A 19,294-nucleotide genomic window follows, 5' to 3' on the forward strand; every position below is an offset into this window, starting at 1 on the left:
CAGGATAAATGCCTTTCTCCCTTATTCTCAAAAAAAAGTTTTATTTTTCTGCTGAAAAGTTTGAAATGAAATGATCGTGTTGAACATTTTCCGTTTACATTGCATAGAAGCCACAAGGTCACAAGAGCTCAGGAATCGGGCGGGGGAGAAGGAAGCCAGTGGCGGTGAAGGCGGGACAATGGGACGTGGTCTCAGCATTCGCCCTCGTGCAGGGTCTCGTTTCAGTCCTTAGGTCCCTGTAAACAGCCGCGTGGGCTCGCTCGGCCCGCACTTCCTCCTGGGAGCTGTGAGTCTGGTCTTAGCCGGGGCTGGGAGTGGGGGTGGGGGCCGGGGAAGCACGGGTGAGAAGGGGGCGTGTGGGCTCTCGGGTGCGCCCTGGCAGAGGCGCTGAGGCCTGGGCACCTTCGTGCTCACGCCTCCGGTGGGCCCCTCCCCTTCACTCACCCACCCGGCTCTGAATTGGCGTCAGCACACGGCAGGGAGCACAGCCCCCTTCTGAGCACTCACGTGGGGAAGTGGGGGCCCCCACCTGCCCAGGTCTCCCTGGGGAGAGCAAGCACGGCCTTCGCAGACGGACGCCTGCCTTCCATGCGACTGGAAACACTGGGATTCGACAGGGTTTAACCAGCTGGGCGGCTGAAGAAATTCCTACAGTGCTAACCTGTTTTTCTTAAATGGTGTTATTCTCTGAGGGCAAACGTGGCTTTCAGCGACACAGAAAGGTCCTAAATCTTTTTATGCTATCCCAAGCTCTTCCACGGAGGCCAGCCCGGGAAGTCGCCGGCCAGGCCGCTTTCTAGGAGGGCCCGGGTGACTGCAGCTTGCTGGCGATCGTCTGTCTGACCTTGAGCAGGACCTCCTGGAACTGGGGGTACTCGTCCTTGACGTGGTCGAGGATGGAGCCGATGGCGGCCAGCCGGTTGTGCATGCGCCTGTGCTCCCCCAGCAGCGAGTCCTTGGAGCGGTACAGGAACACATACCTGCCATCCTTCACCGCCTGCAGGTGCTTCTGGCGTGCCTGCAGGGCCACGAGCTCGGAAAGGTTCTTGGGTGGGAGAGGGGATCTGGGTCAGGCAGTGCTCAGTGAAAAGAGGGCCCCCGGGGCCACCCCACACGCACTCAGGTCCGGGGAAACGGCAGAGGACGCCAACGGCCGCAGGCACAGGCTCCGCATCGCGGAGACAGTCTGCGCCCTCTGCCGGGGTGGCCCGCTCCCTCGTCTCCTGCAAGCCCGACTCACGTTTGCTCCACGCGGCCATCTCCACCCCCTGTCACCCCGCCCCCGCTCCTCCCCGATTTTCTCCAGAGCATCTGCCGCCATCTAACATGCGCTCCCTCCCGCCCCCAGGACGTGGCCTCTGGGAGGGCGGGGGACGAGGGACGGGGGATGGGGGCTTTTCTGTTCCACGCTGCAGCCCAAGTGCCCAGGGCCATGCCCGGACCACAGAGGTGGACAAAGAGTCACGCCACGCTTGACCGGGTCCGGGGCAGGCCGCGCCCGTGGACATGTGGCACTGCGGCTGTGACGGCAGCAGACTCCCTGGCCTGGGTTCCTCGTGGCCCTCGTGGCTCACGGCCTTGTCTACCTGTCGCTTGAGGGCCACGAGCCGGTCCAGGTCAGCATCGAGCTCCTCGGTGTGGGCCTGCGCGGCCGACAGCTGAGCCTGCTGCTCCTGCAGGCGGTCGCTCACGTGCTTCTGCGTGTCTTCCAGCTCCGAGAGGGTGGTGGTGCATGCTTCGGTGGCCTAGGGGACAGGCGGGGTCATCTGGGGACCCTGCGTCCTGCTTCTCTAGTGGGCGGAGAGGAGTTGAGCTGGAAGGCCCCGCTGAGAGCCTCCTATGCACAGGGTCTGGGAGGACTCCCGGGGGCGAGGACAGTCCCTGCGCCTCACACCGTGACCAGGGCGGGGGCGGGAGGAAGTTCCAGTGGGACGCCAGGGCCCAGTTAAATCCTCACTGTGGACCGCTCCCCAAAGACGGGCTCCGCTTGAACAAAGATGGGGGTGCCAAGAGTCCTGGGGGGCCCCCCTCCTGCAGGGGATGTGTCTGCATGGGCACCGGGAACCAGGTGCCGCTTGGCAGCTGCGTGCCAAAAGTGGGGGAGACTCCCGGGGCAGGGGCCGTGTCGCAGGGGTGCAGGTGTGGGCCGGGGAGCGTGAGGCAGGGCGTGGGAGTGGAGGTGGCCAGCATCTGCAGCCCAGAGCACAGAGGACAGGCTGGGCACCGTCACCGTGGGGTTGGGGGGCAGGGGCTGGTTCTCAGGGGAAGCAGATGATTAAGAGGAAGCGAAGTCTGATAGCGCTTGGCAGCTGGCGGCTCCAGTGGATGAACGAAGGAGAAAGTGCTCGGGCTGTGGCTGGGGACATCGGAGCGTGTGCGATGCGGCTGGCCGGGGTGACCGGAGGTCGCGCTGGGCGTGTGTGTGAGAGACGCAGGAGGATTGGTGTGCACCTGCCCCGTCGCCGGGAGCCAGACGTGGGTGCAGGAGGGCGTCGGGGCGGGCGAGGCAGGGAGGGGGCCCCAGCAGGACTCTCTGCTGGGGAGGGGCTGAGAGGCACGCCCAGGGGAGCCGGGATGGCTGGGGAGGAATGGGTGTCAGGAGTGGCCGGTGTGGCAGAGAAGATCAGCCGACAAGGACCCAGAAAAGGCCACCCGGCCACCTCGAGTGACATCCAAACTAGCAGCTGGGTCACATCTGTCATTTCGGCTGACCTGCCCTTACACGGCACTTACTCCCTCGGGGCTAGTCCAGCATTTCGTGACGTGAGCGTCCATTCCACAGGTCAGTAAGCTGAGGCACAGAGAGGCAGCCAGCGGCCTGAGCTGTGAGAGGCAGAGCTGGCTGGACCCCCACTGCGGGGGTCCGCGGTCAGGGTCTGCCTCACGTGACCCTTGGCCTAGCTGGCAGGGGTTAACTGCTCACGTTTCTACCGGGCAGACGAGGAAACAGGCTTAGAAAGCTTCCACACGCACCCAAGGCCACACTGCTGCGCAGCGGGGGCCGAGGGAAGGTTGAGCCTGAACCCTGGCCTGGCGATCGCTCAGGGACACCAGCTGCTCCCCGTCCAGGGCACACACCACGTGCTTGGTCAGTGTGGCCTGGCGAGCGGAGATGTGGGCTCGCGTGGGTGTCTTCGCATCCCCATCGGCCTCTGCCCTGCACCCACTCAGCGTCAGACACGGAGGCCCATGCCTTCGCTGACACCACGCGTCCCTGATGGCGCTTCCGTTACGCAGAAGGGGCTGGTATATGGCCGCCTCCAGCTCCCAGCTGCACCCTCCAGTGAGACCTCCTGTTAAACCCGAGAGAGGCCCTAACACTGCAGACATCAGGGGTCCTGGGGAGGCACCCACTGACCTCCAGGGCTCTCTGGCAGCCACTGTGTCACCACCCAGAACCAGCACGTGGGGTGCGGGTCTCAGGCTCAGAGGACGCGGTGGCTTTTGTCCACGGTGCAGGACAAAGCTGGCTCATCTGATTCCAAAGCCAGGCCCCTTCTATTCCCCCTCGGGCCCCACTGTCACTTCTCTGTCTCATAGAACAGCCTGACGCAGCAGCTCTGACGACAGCCCCAGAACGAGGGGCAGAAAGAGAGGCGCTGGCTGAGAAGCGGGCTGTGGGGACGGACTGAAATCGCAGCCCAGGCTGGGGCAGGCGCAGCATCCGAGGACAGCCCGGGCCAGCGATGCCTGCCAGAGAGGCTGGTGACACGCCGACCTTGTGCAAGGGGGATGGCGGGTGGACGCCAGCCCGCAGACAGGCCATCCTCGGCGCGTCCCCTTCCGCGTCGGGGCTCCCCTACCTTGTGGACGTCTCTGATCTTCCGCCGCAGCTCCGTCTGCTTGTGGTGGAAGTCTGTCCGGGTGATAAACTGCTTGTCTATCTTGCTGTGCCCCTCGGCCCGGGTCACGATGGTCTCTCTGCGGGCGACGGCCAGCTCCATGTCTCGGATCATCCTCTCCTGCTGCTTCAGCAGCTGCCCGTGCTTGACCTGGGTACGCAGGGCAGAGGGGCCGGGCAGGAGGCTGAGACACGGCTGCCCGGGCGAGCTGCCAGCCCCCCCACCCCCGCACCCGGTGCACCCCACGGAACCAGCAGGGAACCAGCGAGGGGGACCCGCCCGAGGACAGAGAATCTGGAGGCATCGTCAACCGGCCAGGATGGGTTTAAGGTGCATATAGAGAACGAACCGGCAGCAGGAGGCACAGAAACGGTCAGAGACCGGAGGGGGCGGGAGCTGTGCGGACGGTGCCTGGGTTTGGCTCCTGGAAGCAGGACAGGGACATCGCCCCCAAACAGCGGAATCTGGTTATCGTCTGTAGTTCGGTTCGTCGTTGTGTCTCGAGGTTGATTCCTCGGTTGGGACAAACGCACCATGGTTTCGTGGGATAGTGGGTGCCATGAAGGGCGTGTGGGACCTGGGCTGGGGACTGGGTCGTGGTGACAGGTCGACTGTAAGGCGCACAAGGGAACTTTCTCTGGTGGTGGAGTGTTATGCGTCTTGATTATGGTGATGGCTGCACACGTGTGTACATGTGTCAAAACTCACCAAACTGGGCGTTTAAAGCATGTGCGTTGTTGTCTGTGAGTTACACCTCAGCAAGTTGATTACAATAAGGAAAAAGGGTAAGTGAGCCAGAATCCCCAGAATGGTGCAGCAAGACCTGGCCGACGCCGGTTCAAGATGGACCACAGGGTGACAGTAACTAAACGCTCCGCACTGGTGTAAGCCTTGTCCAAGTGACTGTCACAACAGAGCAGCGGGGTGTGGTCAGGTCACATGTGGGGAGCTGCTGGGTCACCTCGATTTAGTGAGAAAAGCGTGGATTCTTTCATACACGCTGTTGGCAAAACTCACTCCCCAGCTGGGGGAAAATGGAGATGGACCGCTACTTCACCCCCTCGCAAACAGAAATTCCAGGCGGATTCTAGGTCTGAGTATGTGCGAACCATGGAAAACCACCTAGGGGTGTATTTGTGTAACTTCGAGCTGGGGGGACCTGCTGAAGCAACACAGGAGACCTAGGAGCCACACAGAAAGCGACGGATAACGTTCTCCAACAGAAACGTGGCATACGTTCTGAGCGGGCAAGACCCCACGCAGGCGGAAAGGCCAGCGGTAGAGAGAATATTTGGAATAGGTATTAGAGACAGGGGTTAGTGCCCCAAAACACAAGGAGCTCCTGGAATTCCTGAGAAACGAGAAAACAGCCCAAGAAGAAATTGACAAAATGCAAACAGCAGCACAGAACACGCGTGTGCACACACGCGCGGACGCGGAGGCACACGCCTCGGCCTAATCCCCCCGGGCGAGCCAGCAACACAAATCCACGGGACACTGACAAAACCCCTTTTCACACAGTGAATCGTCAGATATTATAAAGACTGGGAAATGAACAAGCGAGTTAGGCAAAGTCGCAGAAATCGTTAATATACAAAAATCAATTGTACTTCTGTACGGTAACAACGAGCAGTTGGAAAAAACATTTAAATATCATTTACGACAGCACCAGAGAACTTGAACTGCTTAGGCATAAATCTAATAAAAAGGTCTGGAAGACCCAGATGGCAGAAACCAGAAACACGGGCAGGGGAAGTCAAACAGGACCTAAGCGAAGGCGGAGACCTCATGCTCGGGGGTCAGAGCCATCGCCATCGTGTGTCGTTTCTCTCCCCGCTGACCTGGACGTCCTGTTCAGTTCCAGCCACGATCCCAGCAGGAAGTTTTGTAGAAATGAAAGAGCCGATGCTCACATTTTTATGGAAAGGCCAAAGATGGAGACCAGACGTCACGATTTTGAAAAGGTGGGACAAAGCTGGAGGAACCCCCCAGTACAGAGCCGCGGGAACGGAGCCTGTGCGGGATTTGCGGAAGGACGGGCTCGCAGATCCGCGGGACGCCGCAGACGGCCCAGAAGATGTGGTCAGCTGATTGCGACGGGGGCGCGAAGGCACCCCGTGGGGGAAGGACAATGTGACGTCCACACGCCGAAGCACTGACCTGGGACCACAGCTCGCCCCGTCCACGAAAACCAACTTGAAATAGATCGTAGACCTAAGTGGAAAACCCAAAAGCACGAAGCTTCTAGAAGAAAACATCACAGAAGATGTCTTAGACGCATCACCAGAGCTATCCACGACCAATCTCAGACACGCCGCGGCCGGTGAGCAAAGCCGGGCTCAAATGCTCCGTGCTGAGCGATCCACTCATGACATCCTGGAAAAGCCGAAACTGCGGGATCCGTGCTTGTCGGGGGCCGGGCGGCGCGGAAGGGCACGAGGGGATGTGACGATGACGGAAAGAGGCTTCGGGACACAGCCATGCTCAGGTAGCTTTTGGAAAAGTGACCAGTCGCACGCCGGTATGGCCAGAGACTCTGCGACCCCGTAATCCTAGTGCACGATTACCTAGTGGGGGATCCGGCCGTCTCTCTCGGTTATCAGACCGACTGCTGCGTGTCGCGAGGCTTGTGTTCAAGTCACCCTCATTTTACTCGGTGGCCCCAAAGTGCAGGAGTAGTGACGCGGGTGGCCCCACTACGCCACGGAGAAGCCTGAAGTGCTTCCTTCACGGGAGCAGGAAATGTGCGTGCAGAGAAAAACCCGGTACACATAGGGCAGGGCGTCCACCGGGGAGGGGGGGTCTTGGAATTCGCCCCCCCTTCGTGAGGGGGGACCTCCCGTAAGGATATTACGTAATGTCGTTCACAGTGACGAGACGACGAACTGGAAACAGTCTGAATTTTCATCGGAAAAATCGTGATACGTCCATGGTAAACTCTGGGACTTAAAGAATGGATTAATGGCCACGTTGTTTTTTTTTAAAAATAAGTTGCTGAATTGCAGGTACGGATCCTCTTTTCGTTAAGGAAAAAAAACACGGAGAAGAGGGGAGGCGGCCCCGGGCCATGCGTTTACGAGCTGTGCCGGACGGTTCGGTCCTACGGTTTGGTCCCACGAGCTTTGTGTGGTTTGGAAAGTCAATTAAATGGACCGTTTTTTTAAAGCTTCAAAAGTATATGCGTCTGATCAGAATTCCTCTGAGCTCAACAGCCGGAGGGGTTATTGAAAACAGCGTTGTGAAAGTGATGTCACGTTTATTTTTGTCACCTGCTCTTATTTGTACCCTTAAAGCCTTGAACTCTTGGCTCCGTGACAGCTTGTGATTTGATCACCCACCTTTTTAAGGTCGTGAAATCCAGCTAAAGATGACGGCGGGGAGAGGTGGTGGGGGCGTCCCAGCGGGAAGAGGGGGGCCGTGCCCTTGGAACCCTCTCCCTGAGTGGGACCCTCCTGGCTCCTGCAGTGGGGCACACCCCACTCGTGGGTTGTGAGATGCGGGGACCACAGCCAGCATTTAAGAATTGGGGTGCACAGATCGCCTGTGCTAGGGACAGAACATACGGAGCTGTGCGTCCCAGCTGCTCTCCGATGGTCTCGGTGCAGGAAGAACAGAAGTGGACATGGACGTAAGGCCGGTGGGCAGAGGGGACAGCGTGTTTCGCTGACGCTCAGCGTGCGCGCGGGTCACTGTGCTGGGGCGGCTCCCTCCCCGGGCCCCCCACCCGCCCTCCCCACCCACCTTCATCCTGTGGATCTCGGCCTTCATGGCTCGGATCTCCGTCTGGCCGGTCTCGGAATCCACCGAGGCCCGCATCTCTTTTGCCAGCTGGATTTTTTTCTCCCAAAGCATGATCTGGTGTCTGTAAAAAGGAGGAGGCCAAGCTAGAGCCGGAGAATTTGAGGAGATTTCTTCCGGAAGCCGCGCTGAGCTCCGGGAGTTGAGAGCCCACCCACCGTGGCGGGTAGGGGTGGGGCGGGGTCGAGAGCCGGGTCTGAGCGGAAGCGGGCTCAGGCACGGGGCCAGTGTCTGCGGTCCCGTGCGGTCACTATGGAAGACACCCCCCCAGGGGTGTATTTCAACACCCAGCACGAGGGGAGGGTGTGGCTGTTAAGTAAGGACATTTCCCCCGGTCTGGGACCAGAAGGTCAACCTGAACCCTCGCGCCTGACATCCCCCCTCGAGTGCCTGCTGGCCCCCCCACCCCCAGGCCGGCGGGGGCGGGGAGCGGGGACTGCCCCACCCTGGAGGCCACAGTGGGGCTGGAGGTCGACTGTCCTGCTGTCCCCTCCTCCTTCCTCCCCTCTCCATGCCCCAGAAGTCACGCTCCCCAAATACGGTGCAGCCTCCAGCGGCCACCTGGCTGTCCCTTACACCGGTGGGCTCTTCCGCCTACGATGCCCGTGTGGGTGGGCAGGTGGGGCTCACAGGCTGCACCTCATGGGCACCCGCCACATCAGCAGGAGGCCCACTAGCACCCCGGCCAGGCACGGGGTGGGCATCTGCTTTGCTGAGAACCGAGGGGCTGAGCGTGGCCGGAGGGCTCTGGGGCTGGACACTGTCACAGCCCAGGCCAGCGGCCAGCGTTGGCCTCTCCTGCGTGAATAGGGCATCTGCAGCCACGTGCGGCTACGGAGCCCTTGAACTTGGGATGTGCCATACGTGTAAAATACGCAGCAGATCTCAAAGACCGAGTGCAGGAGAAGAGAAGGTAAAATCCAAATTCCGGCATCCACGGATCAAATCCGCTGGCACGCGGCCGCCCTGCTCGCTCAGGGCTGCGCACAAGCCGCGGCTTCCACAGACGCCGAAGGCTCGAAAAGCCGATGCCTTCCCCGCCAGGCATCGAAGGAGGCAGACCCGTGGCGTGAAGAGAGAGGCAGACAGAGGCAGAGACGCAGAGACTGGGGCGGTGGAGTCTGTAACTGTCTGGGACCCGCCAGCCCGGGAGAGCTTTGCCGTGCTTTCCTTTTGTTTTCAGTGTGATGGGCGACATCCCTGGTGCTTTACCGCACGGCCCCACGGCTACTCTGCAGCTGCCCGGGGGGACGCGAATGGACGGTGGGACTCTGCCGTGGACCCAGCAGGGGCGGCCGCACGCGGACCACCGGCCCCGGCCCCGGCCCCGGGCACTCACTCGGCCTCCACCAGGTTGTTGAGGATGGACGCCTTCTCCTCGGTCAGCTGGTCCAGCCGCTCCTGCATCTCGATGGTCTCCCTCTCGGAGGCCTGCGGGGGCAAGAGGCGGGGACGGCTGTGTGGCAGGCGCCGGGCGACATGCGCCCAGGCCTGGGCCCTCGGGGACGGAGGGACCGGACCTTGAGCGACCGCACGAACTCGTTCTCGGTCACCAGGTTGTGCTGCTGCAGGCCCTCGGAGTCACTGCGGCTCCTGCTGCTGAGCACGTGCAGCCTCTTCAGGTCGTTGCCCAGGCCCTTCATGTGCTGCTCGATGTCCTTCTGCTCCTTCTTCTCCTGGTCGATCTTCCCTGCGGCGGGGGGCGGGGGGCGGGGACCCAGGGTCAGCCCCAGGGGCCAGGCCCCCTCCCGCTCTCGTCCTCCGGGCGCCCCCACCGGATCGCGTCCCTCCCGCGCCAGAGGAGGGGGAGGGGCCCCTCCCCAGCTCCTGGTTTCTGAAGCCTGGTCCCTGGAGGGACAGAAAGAAGGGGGCTGCGGGGTGACCTGCGGGTGGGGGGCGTGATCACGGAGGGCAAGCGCCCTCACCCCTGCGAACACGGACCCTCTGCTTGGACACTGAGTCTGCAGGAAGAGGGGGCCTGCCCTCCCCACAACGCCGCCCGCGCCAAGTCTCCAGCAGGCGGTTTGGGCCCCCCAAAGGCAGGACAGGCAGCAGCAGGACCGCTGGGAAGAAATGGGGCATGACGTGTCGCTGCATCTTGGCGGCTTCAGCTGTGCCTCCCGCCTTGGGCAGGAGGGGACCCTTCCGTGGCCCCCTCTCTGGTAGCGCCCGGTCTGTGAGCTTCACAAACTCAGTACATTTTCTCAACGCTTCCGTCCCCGGGCCCGTGAACCGCCCGCGGTCAGGGCCACGGCTCGTAGTCACGAACCGCGCCGTGAGTGCGGCCACCGGCTCCCGCTACCGCTTCGTGAGAACCGGCCAGGGCGGCTCGCGGTCCCCGTGACGCGGGGCGCGGGCACTTACTCTCTATCCGCAGCTTCTTCTGCTCCAGGATCTGGACCTCTTTCTTGAACATGTTCAGGGCGGCCAGCTGCTCCTCGCGCTCCTGCGTGGCCTTGACCATCTCCTGCTGCAGGCGGAGCCAGCTCACCTGGGCCTGCGACACGGCCGTGCCATGCTCGTCCAGCAGCCTGCTCAGCCGCTTGATCTCAAGCTCCAGCGGTCCCAACTCTTCCCCCTGGGAGGGAAATTTGCCGAAAAGCAAAATGAGCCTCCTCGTCGTCAAAGGCTGGCTTTCTGGGGGCGCTGCCGGGGTCCGGGACCCCTGAGATCCTGTATCTGCGTGACGCTGGGGTGTTTACACGCAGGGCCAGGGCTCCGTCCATGGGGACCCTCACCTGAGGGCGCCGGCCGCATGCCCCTGACCCGCCGTGGGAGATACAGGTCTCAGGGGGTCTGCAGCCCCACCACGCCTCGGCTTTGTGGGGGGGACAAGTGCAGATCGGTGAGGACTCCCTTATCCAAAGGGGCTTTGCAAGTTGTACTGTAATGGCTGTCACAGGTCAGGGTCCTCCCCGCACCCCTAGAATCCACTCGGGTGTGCCTCCGAGAGGCCCCCCGGTGCTCGGGGCCAACCTGAGAGCTCGCCGCCGTCTCCTCTGGGACTTGAGGCACGCGGTGGGGTCCCCAGGTGAGGGACACCTGGACGGCCTACCTCAAGCCTCAAACCCATGAGACCACATGTCTTAGAGCATAGTCAGCAGCGGTCCGCGGGTCTGATCCCACCAGCTGCCTGTGTGTGTGTGGCCCACGGGCCATACAAAAAAATCAGAAAAAAGATTTTTGTGCCAGGTGAAAGGCGTATGGAATTCAAATTTCAGTGGCCATAAATAAGCTGTTATTGGACACGGCCACCCCCGTCTGACTACTGCTCGCCTATGGCTCCTGTCCCCACAGAGCAGGGGCGAGAGGCCGCCTGGCCGGGAACGCCTGAAATATTTACTATCTGGCCCTTGCTTAGAGCATCCCGCACACGTCCAATGACCCCTGAGTAACGGGTAGGGAAGGAGGGACCGTGTTCGATGAGGGGTCATCTCTAAACGTGGGCAGTTCCCTGCGGCCCCACCCCCAGCTCGGACAGCATCTGCTCCAGCTGCTTGTTGAGAAAGTTGATGAGGCCTTGCTTCCTCTCGATCAGGGCCATGCGCCTGGAGATCTCGTTTTCGCTGTTGGTGATGAGGTCGTTGACTTTTTTCGCTTCCTTGTCCAGCTCGCCCAGCATCTTCTGGTACATGGTCAGCCTGCAGCTGGTGTTTGTGATGTCCAGGGTGGTCTGAGCAATGTCGCCGTCAATTTTGGAAAGATGTGTCACCTGTGTGAGCAAAAGGAAACATGTCTGAACAGTTCCTCTTGGGGGGAGGTGCCTGTCGCTTCCTCGATCGCCTGGGTGTTCGTCTGGAGAAATGCCACGACGTCATCGGGCAACCAGGAGGCTGGTTTGCTCTTCATCTCCAGGACCTACTTATTGAAATCCTCATGGCGATTTCCCACAATAAAGAGAGGTAGCATTATTGTTTCTTCTTATTAAGCGAACAGTAACATAGGTTGCGGGGGAAAATGTGAAAATGCAGACGAGGAGACGGGAGAACGTGTTAACGGCCCCTGGTTCTGCCACGCGGTGAGCCCCCCTCCACCTGGAGTCCCATATATGAACCCCGACCTCCCCCGCCAAAAACGAAAACAGGGTCACGCTCTGCAGATAGGTCTGCAAGCCACTTCTTAATCTGATAAGTCTTGTCCGACGTTCGGTGGCTGTGCCGCACTCCAGCGTGTTTGTGACGTGGTCTAGGAAGCGAGTCGCAGCTGCCGTCACGCATCCCTTTGTGCGTGTCACAGCTGTCAGCTCAGCGCCCGGTCTAGGCGGTCGGCACGCTCCGGGGAAGGGAGCCGCGGGGCCGGCCCTGAGTGCGCGGGCGAGGTGTCCCGCGGGGCCGGCCCTGAGTGTGCGGGCAAGGTGCGGGGAAGGGAGCCGCGGGGCCAGCCCTGAGTGTGCGGGCGAGGTGTCCCGCGGGGCCGGCCCTGAGTGTGCGGGCGAGGTGCAGGGAAGGGAGCCGCGGGGCCGGCCCTGAGTGTGCCGGTGAGGTGTCCCGCCCTCAAGGACGCTGTGGCAAACGCTTAACGGTTTCTCACTTGTGTTCGGCGGACAAATCAATGTCCGTATATTTAAGTCCGTATATAAAGCTAGACATAGTCCCCCAAAGGAAAGGTCCTACAATGGGGTGCCTGCCACCCCGCGGACCCTGGATGCACATGACCTTGGGGCTCTTGCTGAGCTTGGGCTTGGAGGACAGGGGCTTCAGGGCGTAGTGGGCAGCTGAGGGCATCGCAGGCCGCTGTCCTGAGTGCCCCACCGGCCACCCCCGCCTGCTCGTCTGGCTCTCAGAAGGCAGACGCGCTCGGACCCCTGTGCACGGGGCTTGTCACAGGGTCTTCATGATAGGCAGGCAGGGAGACGGAGGCAGTGACGGCCACTCAGGCTCACTCGGGAACGAGTGCTTCAGCCGGGGCCGTGGGTCCGCCCTGACCCCACCCGCCAGCCCCTCGCCCTTCGCCCTCTCATGGTCGTGGCCCCCACCCACCCCAGCCCCCGGGTCCCCTCCAGCTGGCTCTGTCTCACATGTACTCTCTGACCGGCCACCGTGGGTGACTTTCCAGTACGCCTGGCATTCCGAGGTTATATAGCCAGACCTCGCCCACGCGGAGCAGGCGTTCCCAGTATCTCGAGTCACCAGCGCCCTGCGGCGACACTCTTGGGCCCTCTGGCCCCCCGAGCTGGGGCCAGGCCACCTACACCTTTCTTTGTCAAGACCGTCTGAGACCGCCAGGCACTCTGGGGTCTTCCTCTCTACCCCGTGGGGGCTTCAGTCCCTAAGTCCCCTTCAGCCACCAGCCAGAACCCTCCTCCCCCGCCCAGGACTGTCTGTTGTCATTGTCAAGGTCACCCCGGCCTCCTCCTGGATGTCAGTGCCGGTCCTGAATTCACCGTCTAGACCCCACCACTGACCCGTGCCCACCTTCCCTCTGGACCCCAGCTCCAATGACTCCATAATCTCTGCACCTCATCCCAGACGCGCCCCACGCCTCCTGCCACCAGCAGAGGGGGGAGCGTCCTCTTCCACATGCTGGACTTGGGCTATTGTAACAGCGGCATGCGACCAAGACTCCTTACTGCCCTCCGCTGGACACTGGCAGCAGTGCATGCACGGCTTGCGTGGGCGGCTGGGGCTGGGGTCCCAGGAGGCCTGGGGACCCACCTCCGGGGCGGACAGCTTACTTCACGCCTACCGCACTCAGCTTCTCCAGTGCACCCCGCATCTCCTGCTTCTGCTCCTGGCTGGTCTTGCTCCTACTTCCCAGAGAAGGGACCGCCGGGCACCCCGGTGTCAGCCAGGACGTGCCAAGGAGACCCAGTTCTGTGTGTGTCCCCCACTTCCTTGGCATGAGCGGGCCAGGAGCAATCCGCCCCCTCCCAGGTGCCTGGGAGGGGTGAGGTGTGTACAGGCGGCCGCCAGGTAGACGGTGGCCCCGCCCCCCAGGAGGACAGGTGAGCCCACCAGCTAGGTCGCCTTTGTTCAGCTGGGCCCCCTCTTGACCGGCACCCACCAGGACAGCAGCGGCAATGGGGACGTTTAAGGAGCATGGCCTCTGGCCCTCCCCTGACATTTTGCTCAAATTTTACTAACCATTAGAGCTAACCCTCCAACCACTGTGAGCTGTGTGGTGTCACGTGCCGGGTGCCAAGTGAGAGAGCGAGGCAGAGGTGCAGGCTCTTCCCCACCGGGCCCCCTCGCCTCTGCCAGAAGGGCCTGGGCTGGAGTCACGTGGGGGGATCCCTCTGGTGGGTGGGCCGAAAGCCGGGAGAGGCACGCATGCGGCCCCTTCGTGAACCCAGAGGGCTGATGGGACCCGCCTCTCCTCCTGAGACTAAAGTGGGGCTCCGCTGGGGTGCTCCCTGCCTGCTGCGGGCTGCAGTGGCCCACGTGGGGCTTCCGAGGGGCCCGCCGAGGCAGCGGACTACAGCGGGAGGTGGGGGGGGGTCACACCCTTGGGAAAGAGGCAAAGGAGAAACGATTCAAGTTAGAGAATTGCTTTTCCAACGACGCAAGGTGTGGACTACAGCTCAGAGTGAAGAGAGGCCCCCGGGGAGCGGGAGAGAGCTCGTGGGGGCCTCCTCAGGCCGGGAAGGCCACGGCCCGCTCCGGGACCTCCAGGCCCAGCCCTGGCGGGGCAGGGGCTCTGGTGACTGGCACCCTTTGACCCAGATTTCTGCTGCAGCGGCCCATCCTCGGGCGTGCGGACAAGGACTAACCAGCGAGCATGTGCGACGCAGAGTTATTGCTAATATTTAAGACCCAGAAACAACCTGGAGCGTCTAACGAGAGAATCGTTAACAGAATACGTAGGTTCCTATGATGAAATGTGATGCAGAAACAGATAGATTGTCAACGAACAAGGAAAACGTGAATTTGAATATGATCAATAAAGTAAAATAAAACACCAGCTACACAGTGAGAAACTTGACTCTACTGATCATTTGCGTATTTCACGTCCTATGTCAGTAACGTGAAGGAAGCACGTTTTCGCATGGACTGAAGACCTGCAGGCCGGCTCTGCAGGAAGGAGCTCCAGGTGTGTGTACACGTGTGTGCTCACGTGTTTGTGAGCTCGCATGAGCTTGTGTGTGTGTGCTCGTGTGTACACGGGGATGTGCACACGCATGTGTTTCCGCGTGTCTTTCCGTGTGCGTGGTCATTTGGTTCCATGTGTCAGGACGAGCACGTGTGTTTAGAAACATCTCCAGGAAGGAATACGCCAAGATTTTAGGAGAGATTATCTCCTACAGGTATTTCCCTCTTTATGGCTTTCTGCGTTTCCAGATTTTCTATGATACCAATGTGTTGCTTCCACAACCACAACAGAGGACAGTGGAGAGACGCGCTGCCCCCCGACACTGATTCTGCTGCGTGCGGTCTGCTGGGCGCCTGAGCCGCCTCCCCACTCCCGCTGTCCCCAGGGGCTCCTTCCCTGAGTGGCAGAGGGAGGTGGCCTACCAGGTTGGTCTTCTTCTTCTGGAGCTTCAGGATGAGCTGGCGGAAGTGCTTGCTCATCTTGTTGGAGGTCATTTGCTCCTGCAGCTTCTCCAGGATGGAGGTGTCCAGCTTCCTCCTCACGTCCATCTCCTGCCGGATGTCCTGGTGGAGGGTCTGCAAATCTCCCATGGTCGTCTTGTACTCCTGGAAAGGGAGTCACATGGCGGGTGCTGTTATGGGGGGCCGTGGAGGCATGGTACTGGGGCATGGCCGTCCCACGTGGGCCTGCTGGGGGGGGTGGCCGTACCACGTGGACTTGCTGGGGGGTGGGGCACGGCCGTACCACAGGAGCCTGCTGGGGCGGGACACGGCTGTCCCACGTGGGCCTGCTGGGGCGGGGCACGGCCGTACCACGTGGGCCTTGCCCAGCGCGTCCTCCGTGTCCTGCAGGGCGAGCTGGTAGGTGCTGAACTCATTCTGCAGCGCCTCCTGCTTGGTCAGGCAGTTCGTGGTCAGCTTCTGCAGCAGGCTGGCTTCCGTCTCCACGCGGTTCAGGATGCTCGCCAGCTTCTCATTCTTTTCCTCCTCCTTCATGATGGATTTCTTATAGGCTTCGATCTCGCCATCGATGGACTTGAGCTGGTGCTGGCACTCACTGCCGAAATCGAGAGAGAAGAGCCGGGCCGTCGGAACCCGCCGGCAGCCGCTCGCCCCGTGGACAGACACCAGCGAGGACCCCGACTCCTGTTTAGGAGTCTCGACTGCTGTTCTCAGACATAGTGATAGAACCAGCCAGGCAAGTCAAAGTCCAAGACTCTTAAGATTATAATGAAAGAAGGAGGAAGGGGAAGGAAGGGAGTCGGTCGCCCCACCTTCCTAGAAAGAGGTTATTATCCTAGTTTTAACGGTGTGATCGCAGAAGCCGACAGCATTGGCGACGCTTGCCCCACGGGGCCACAGTAAGTGGTGTGGCCGGGGGGACCCTCGGTGGCTGTCACTTCACACTCCATTGTTTTCCCCTCAGCATCCTGGCCACAGAAATACCTATAAGTAACATCAAGTTAAAAAACAAAGGTACTAGATAATGGGATTTGGTTTGTACGTGAGATTTTCCTCGTCATTCTGAGCTGTCCTGCTGAACTTTAAACAAACCTTTCTCCGCTTGCAATATCTAATCCCAAGAGCCCCTTCTTCTCGAACTAGAAAAAGATTTTCCATACTTTCCTCCCCTCTATTCCCAGGCCTTCAATTCTTTTCCCGAAGCGACTCGGGATAATAATCTCTTACCTGTCTCTCCAGACATACTCCGTGCATCTGTAAACATTACGTCTTTCTCTCCATTTAAAAAATTACAACTGGTAGCGCGCTATATCCTATCCTGGACCTTACGTTTTTTCTGGCGCTATATCTTAGAGCTAGTCGGTATCGGTGTACCTAGAAATCTCAGTTCTCTTCAATGACCGGATGGTATTCTGCGTGAGGAACGTGCCGTCATCTAATCGCCCTCATTCATACACAGTGAGGCTCTTTCCAGTTTTCCATCTTTTTCTGGCTTCGCCAATGTAGCAATAAACATCCATCCACATAGCAAAGATGGTGGAGAGACGTGATGAGCGCATGCGGGAGAAGCTCCTTCCGAAATGACCTACAGACCGGTGCAATTCCAGTCGCGATTCTAAGAGGCAGTTTTTCCTCCAGGAATTGACAAGCTTTTGCCAAAATTTATGGGGAAAGCTGAAGGACCCAGAACAGCTCAAATAATTTTGTACGAGAAGAATAAAGACATCCACTCTCTGATTTCAAAGCTGTAGTTATCGAGACGACAAGGTGCTGGTGGAGGAAAAGACGAATAGATCGGCGGGGCAGGATCGTGTGCACACGTGCGCGTGCACGCACACACGCACGCACGCGACCGATCTGTGACAACCGTGCCACAGTGTTTCAAGGAAGAAAGGATAGTTTATTCGCCGCTGGTGCTAAGACAATTAGAGATAGACCAAAAAAAAAAAGACTGAACCTCGCACCACAACGAAATTAACTTGAAATAGATCGTACACTTAAACGGAAGAGCTAAAATTAGACAACGTTAGCGGAAAACGGAAGAGAAAATCTTTCCGACCCTGGGTCAAAGATTTCCTGAAGGGGACGTGAAGAGCGGGAAGCATGAAATTAAAAAATTAATAAATTGGACGTCATCAAAATTCCAAACTTCTGCTCTTCAAGAGACACCGTTGAGAGAACGGAAAGACAAGCCGGGTTGGGAGGAAAATATTTTCAAAACACGCACGTGACGAAGGACCTGTACCCGGAATGTATGAGGACGCTTATGACTCAGCAGTAAGATAAAGCGCTCCATTTCAAAACGAGCAAAGGGCTTTACTGAGGAAGATGTGTGGATGGCAAACCAGCACGGGAAAATAGTGCTCAGCATCATTAGTCATTAGGGAAATGCAAATTAAAGCCTCAGAGAGACACTGCGACACACCTCCTAACGGCCGAAACTAAGATGACGCCGGCAGTGACGGGGACTCGTGGAACCGCTGGCAGGGATGCAGAATGGGACAAGCCACTCTGGCAAACACGGGGACAGTTCGTTACAAGCAAAACACGCGCTTCCCAGCAAACCCACGCCTGGGGCTTTACCAGGGACAAATGGAGACACGTGTTCCCACACGAAGACCTGTACGGACTGTCCTAGCAGCTTCCTTCATGTCCCCAAACTGGAGCCAAGCGAGATGCCCAGCACTCCATGACGAGAGAGATGGATGGGTTTCACTGCATCCCTGTGGCGGATACCATGCAGCGAAAAGAAGAAATGAACTTTCTTTTCTAGGGATGAATCTCAAAAAGCACGATGCTCAGTGAAAGAAGCCGACAGGAAAGCTGTGTGATCCCCATTCCTATGACACTCTGAAAATGGCAAACTATAGGGACAGAAAGCCCGTCGGCGTTGCTGGGGGCAGGGCGGGGGTGGGGAGAGGAACTTGGGGGGTAAAGAATGGCTGGTGCCTCAGTGTACGGTGGTTACTTGCCTGCGGCCATTTGCTACAACTCACCAAACTGTGCCCTAAAAACGGACGACTTAGGTACGTAATAAATTTGTACATAAATTATCTTCAATAAACCTGGCTTAAAATTTTTAAAAAGTTTCTCACTTTTTAGAAAAGTAACAGCCTCATGAATGTCTAAAATTTAACGATAAAAATAATATGTCCGATTCACAAAGATACAGTGACACGTGGTAGAGAGAGCTGGACCCCCTATGAATGGACATGGAGGAAAGACGCCCGTGAGTGGCCCAAATGCTAATAGATTGTCACAGACAGTGGCATTTTAAAAATCCTTTCCTCGGTTTTTCAAATGTTCCGTCATGAGATCACTATCCTTGAAAAGGAAATTTTTTTAGTAATGCGTTAAAAAAAAATTCCTCGATTAGCAGACGCCAATAGAAAATAAACGAAATGGAAAGGACTGGGGGTGCTCTGGGGAGCCGCCCGGGCCCGTCCCCAAGGGAGCGTGAAGCCCAGTCCAGGCACCCCTGCTTAAGCCTGTGTGGTCATCGTGTCTGGCTTATTCTGACAAGTTTCGCATGACAATGACCCAGTTCCTTTGTATGTGTGACGTTCTGTGTTGACTGCAGTCTCTACCATGATGATTTACCTGGGGCTGGGACCCACTTTTGATGCGACTTTGTCACAGACGTTGTGACGATTCCATGGCTAGCCGGGTCCAGATCGACGGGATGTGCCCGTCAGCCTTGGGAGCCTGGCAGAGGGACGGTGATTCGGCCTCCCAAGTGGGAGGGACAGGACACAGGGTGTCATCAGAGCGAACCCAAGGGTCTCGCTCAAGGCCCTTTGTCTGGGGACACTTTTCTAACGGGCCCTCTCTGTAGGAATAGCCACGGGGACAAGGTAAGAAGATGGCTGTGGGGCGGACACTCTGGGCTAAGGCCTGGGAGTGTTGGACAGTGGGGAGGGTCATGGAGGTGGCACCTGAACCCCGGGATCCCTGCAGGGGAGTGAAGGCCATGGGAGCCTCGGCCAGCAGTCCGGGAGGGCGGGGCCGGGAGAGGCACCAGCCCCAGCCCAGCCGGCTCCTCACCTGCTCGGTGCAAGGGGAAGCAGATCTCTCACCAGACTGCAGGGACAACCCGCCGCTGTCCCCCGACTGTACTGCCCGCAGGAAGTGAGGCGGTGAGTGTGTTCAACCCAGCAGTATCCG

The 19,294-nt window shown here is 59.3% G+C and overlaps 1 protein-coding gene across 3 annotated transcripts in view; it reads right to left on the reverse strand.

The window, feature by feature from the left end:
- Window positions 1–19: 19 nt before the first annotated feature.
- CCDC40 (coiled-coil domain 40 molecular ruler complex subunit) overlaps window positions 20–19,294 on the reverse strand; it is a 32,322-nt gene continuing 13,047 nt past the window's right edge. For 2 of the 3 annotated variants that reach the window (XM_039859357.1, XM_039859359.1), the window contains 10 exons: window positions 15,482–15,725; window positions 15,092–15,274; window positions 11,107–11,352; window positions 10,005–10,218; window positions 9,161–9,330; window positions 8,980–9,071; window positions 7,584–7,704; window positions 3,804–3,992; window positions 1,587–1,745; window positions 20–1,045 (listed from right to left, as the gene is read on the reverse strand). In XM_039859357.1, coding sequence (XP_039715291.1) covers window positions 797–1,045; window positions 1,587–1,745; window positions 3,804–3,992; window positions 7,584–7,704; window positions 8,980–9,071; window positions 9,161–9,330; window positions 10,005–10,218; window positions 11,107–11,352; window positions 15,092–15,274; window positions 15,482–15,725 — 1,867 coding nt within the window. In that variant the 3' untranslated portion in view covers window positions 20–796. Of the gene's footprint in view, window positions 1,046–1,586; window positions 1,791–3,803; window positions 3,993–7,583; window positions 7,705–8,979; window positions 9,072–9,160; window positions 9,331–10,004; window positions 10,219–11,106; window positions 11,353–15,091; window positions 15,275–15,481; window positions 15,726–19,294 lie in introns of those variants that run through there. The other variant, XM_039859358.1, reaches the window with a different exon arrangement.

Source organism: Pteropus medius, unplaced genomic scaffold, assembly GCF_902729225.1.
Source record: "Pteropus medius unplaced genomic scaffold, Ma_sr-lr_union100, whole genome shotgun sequence".
NCBI classification, from domain to species: domain Eukaryota; kingdom Metazoa; phylum Chordata; class Mammalia; order Chiroptera; family Pteropodidae; genus Pteropus; species Pteropus medius.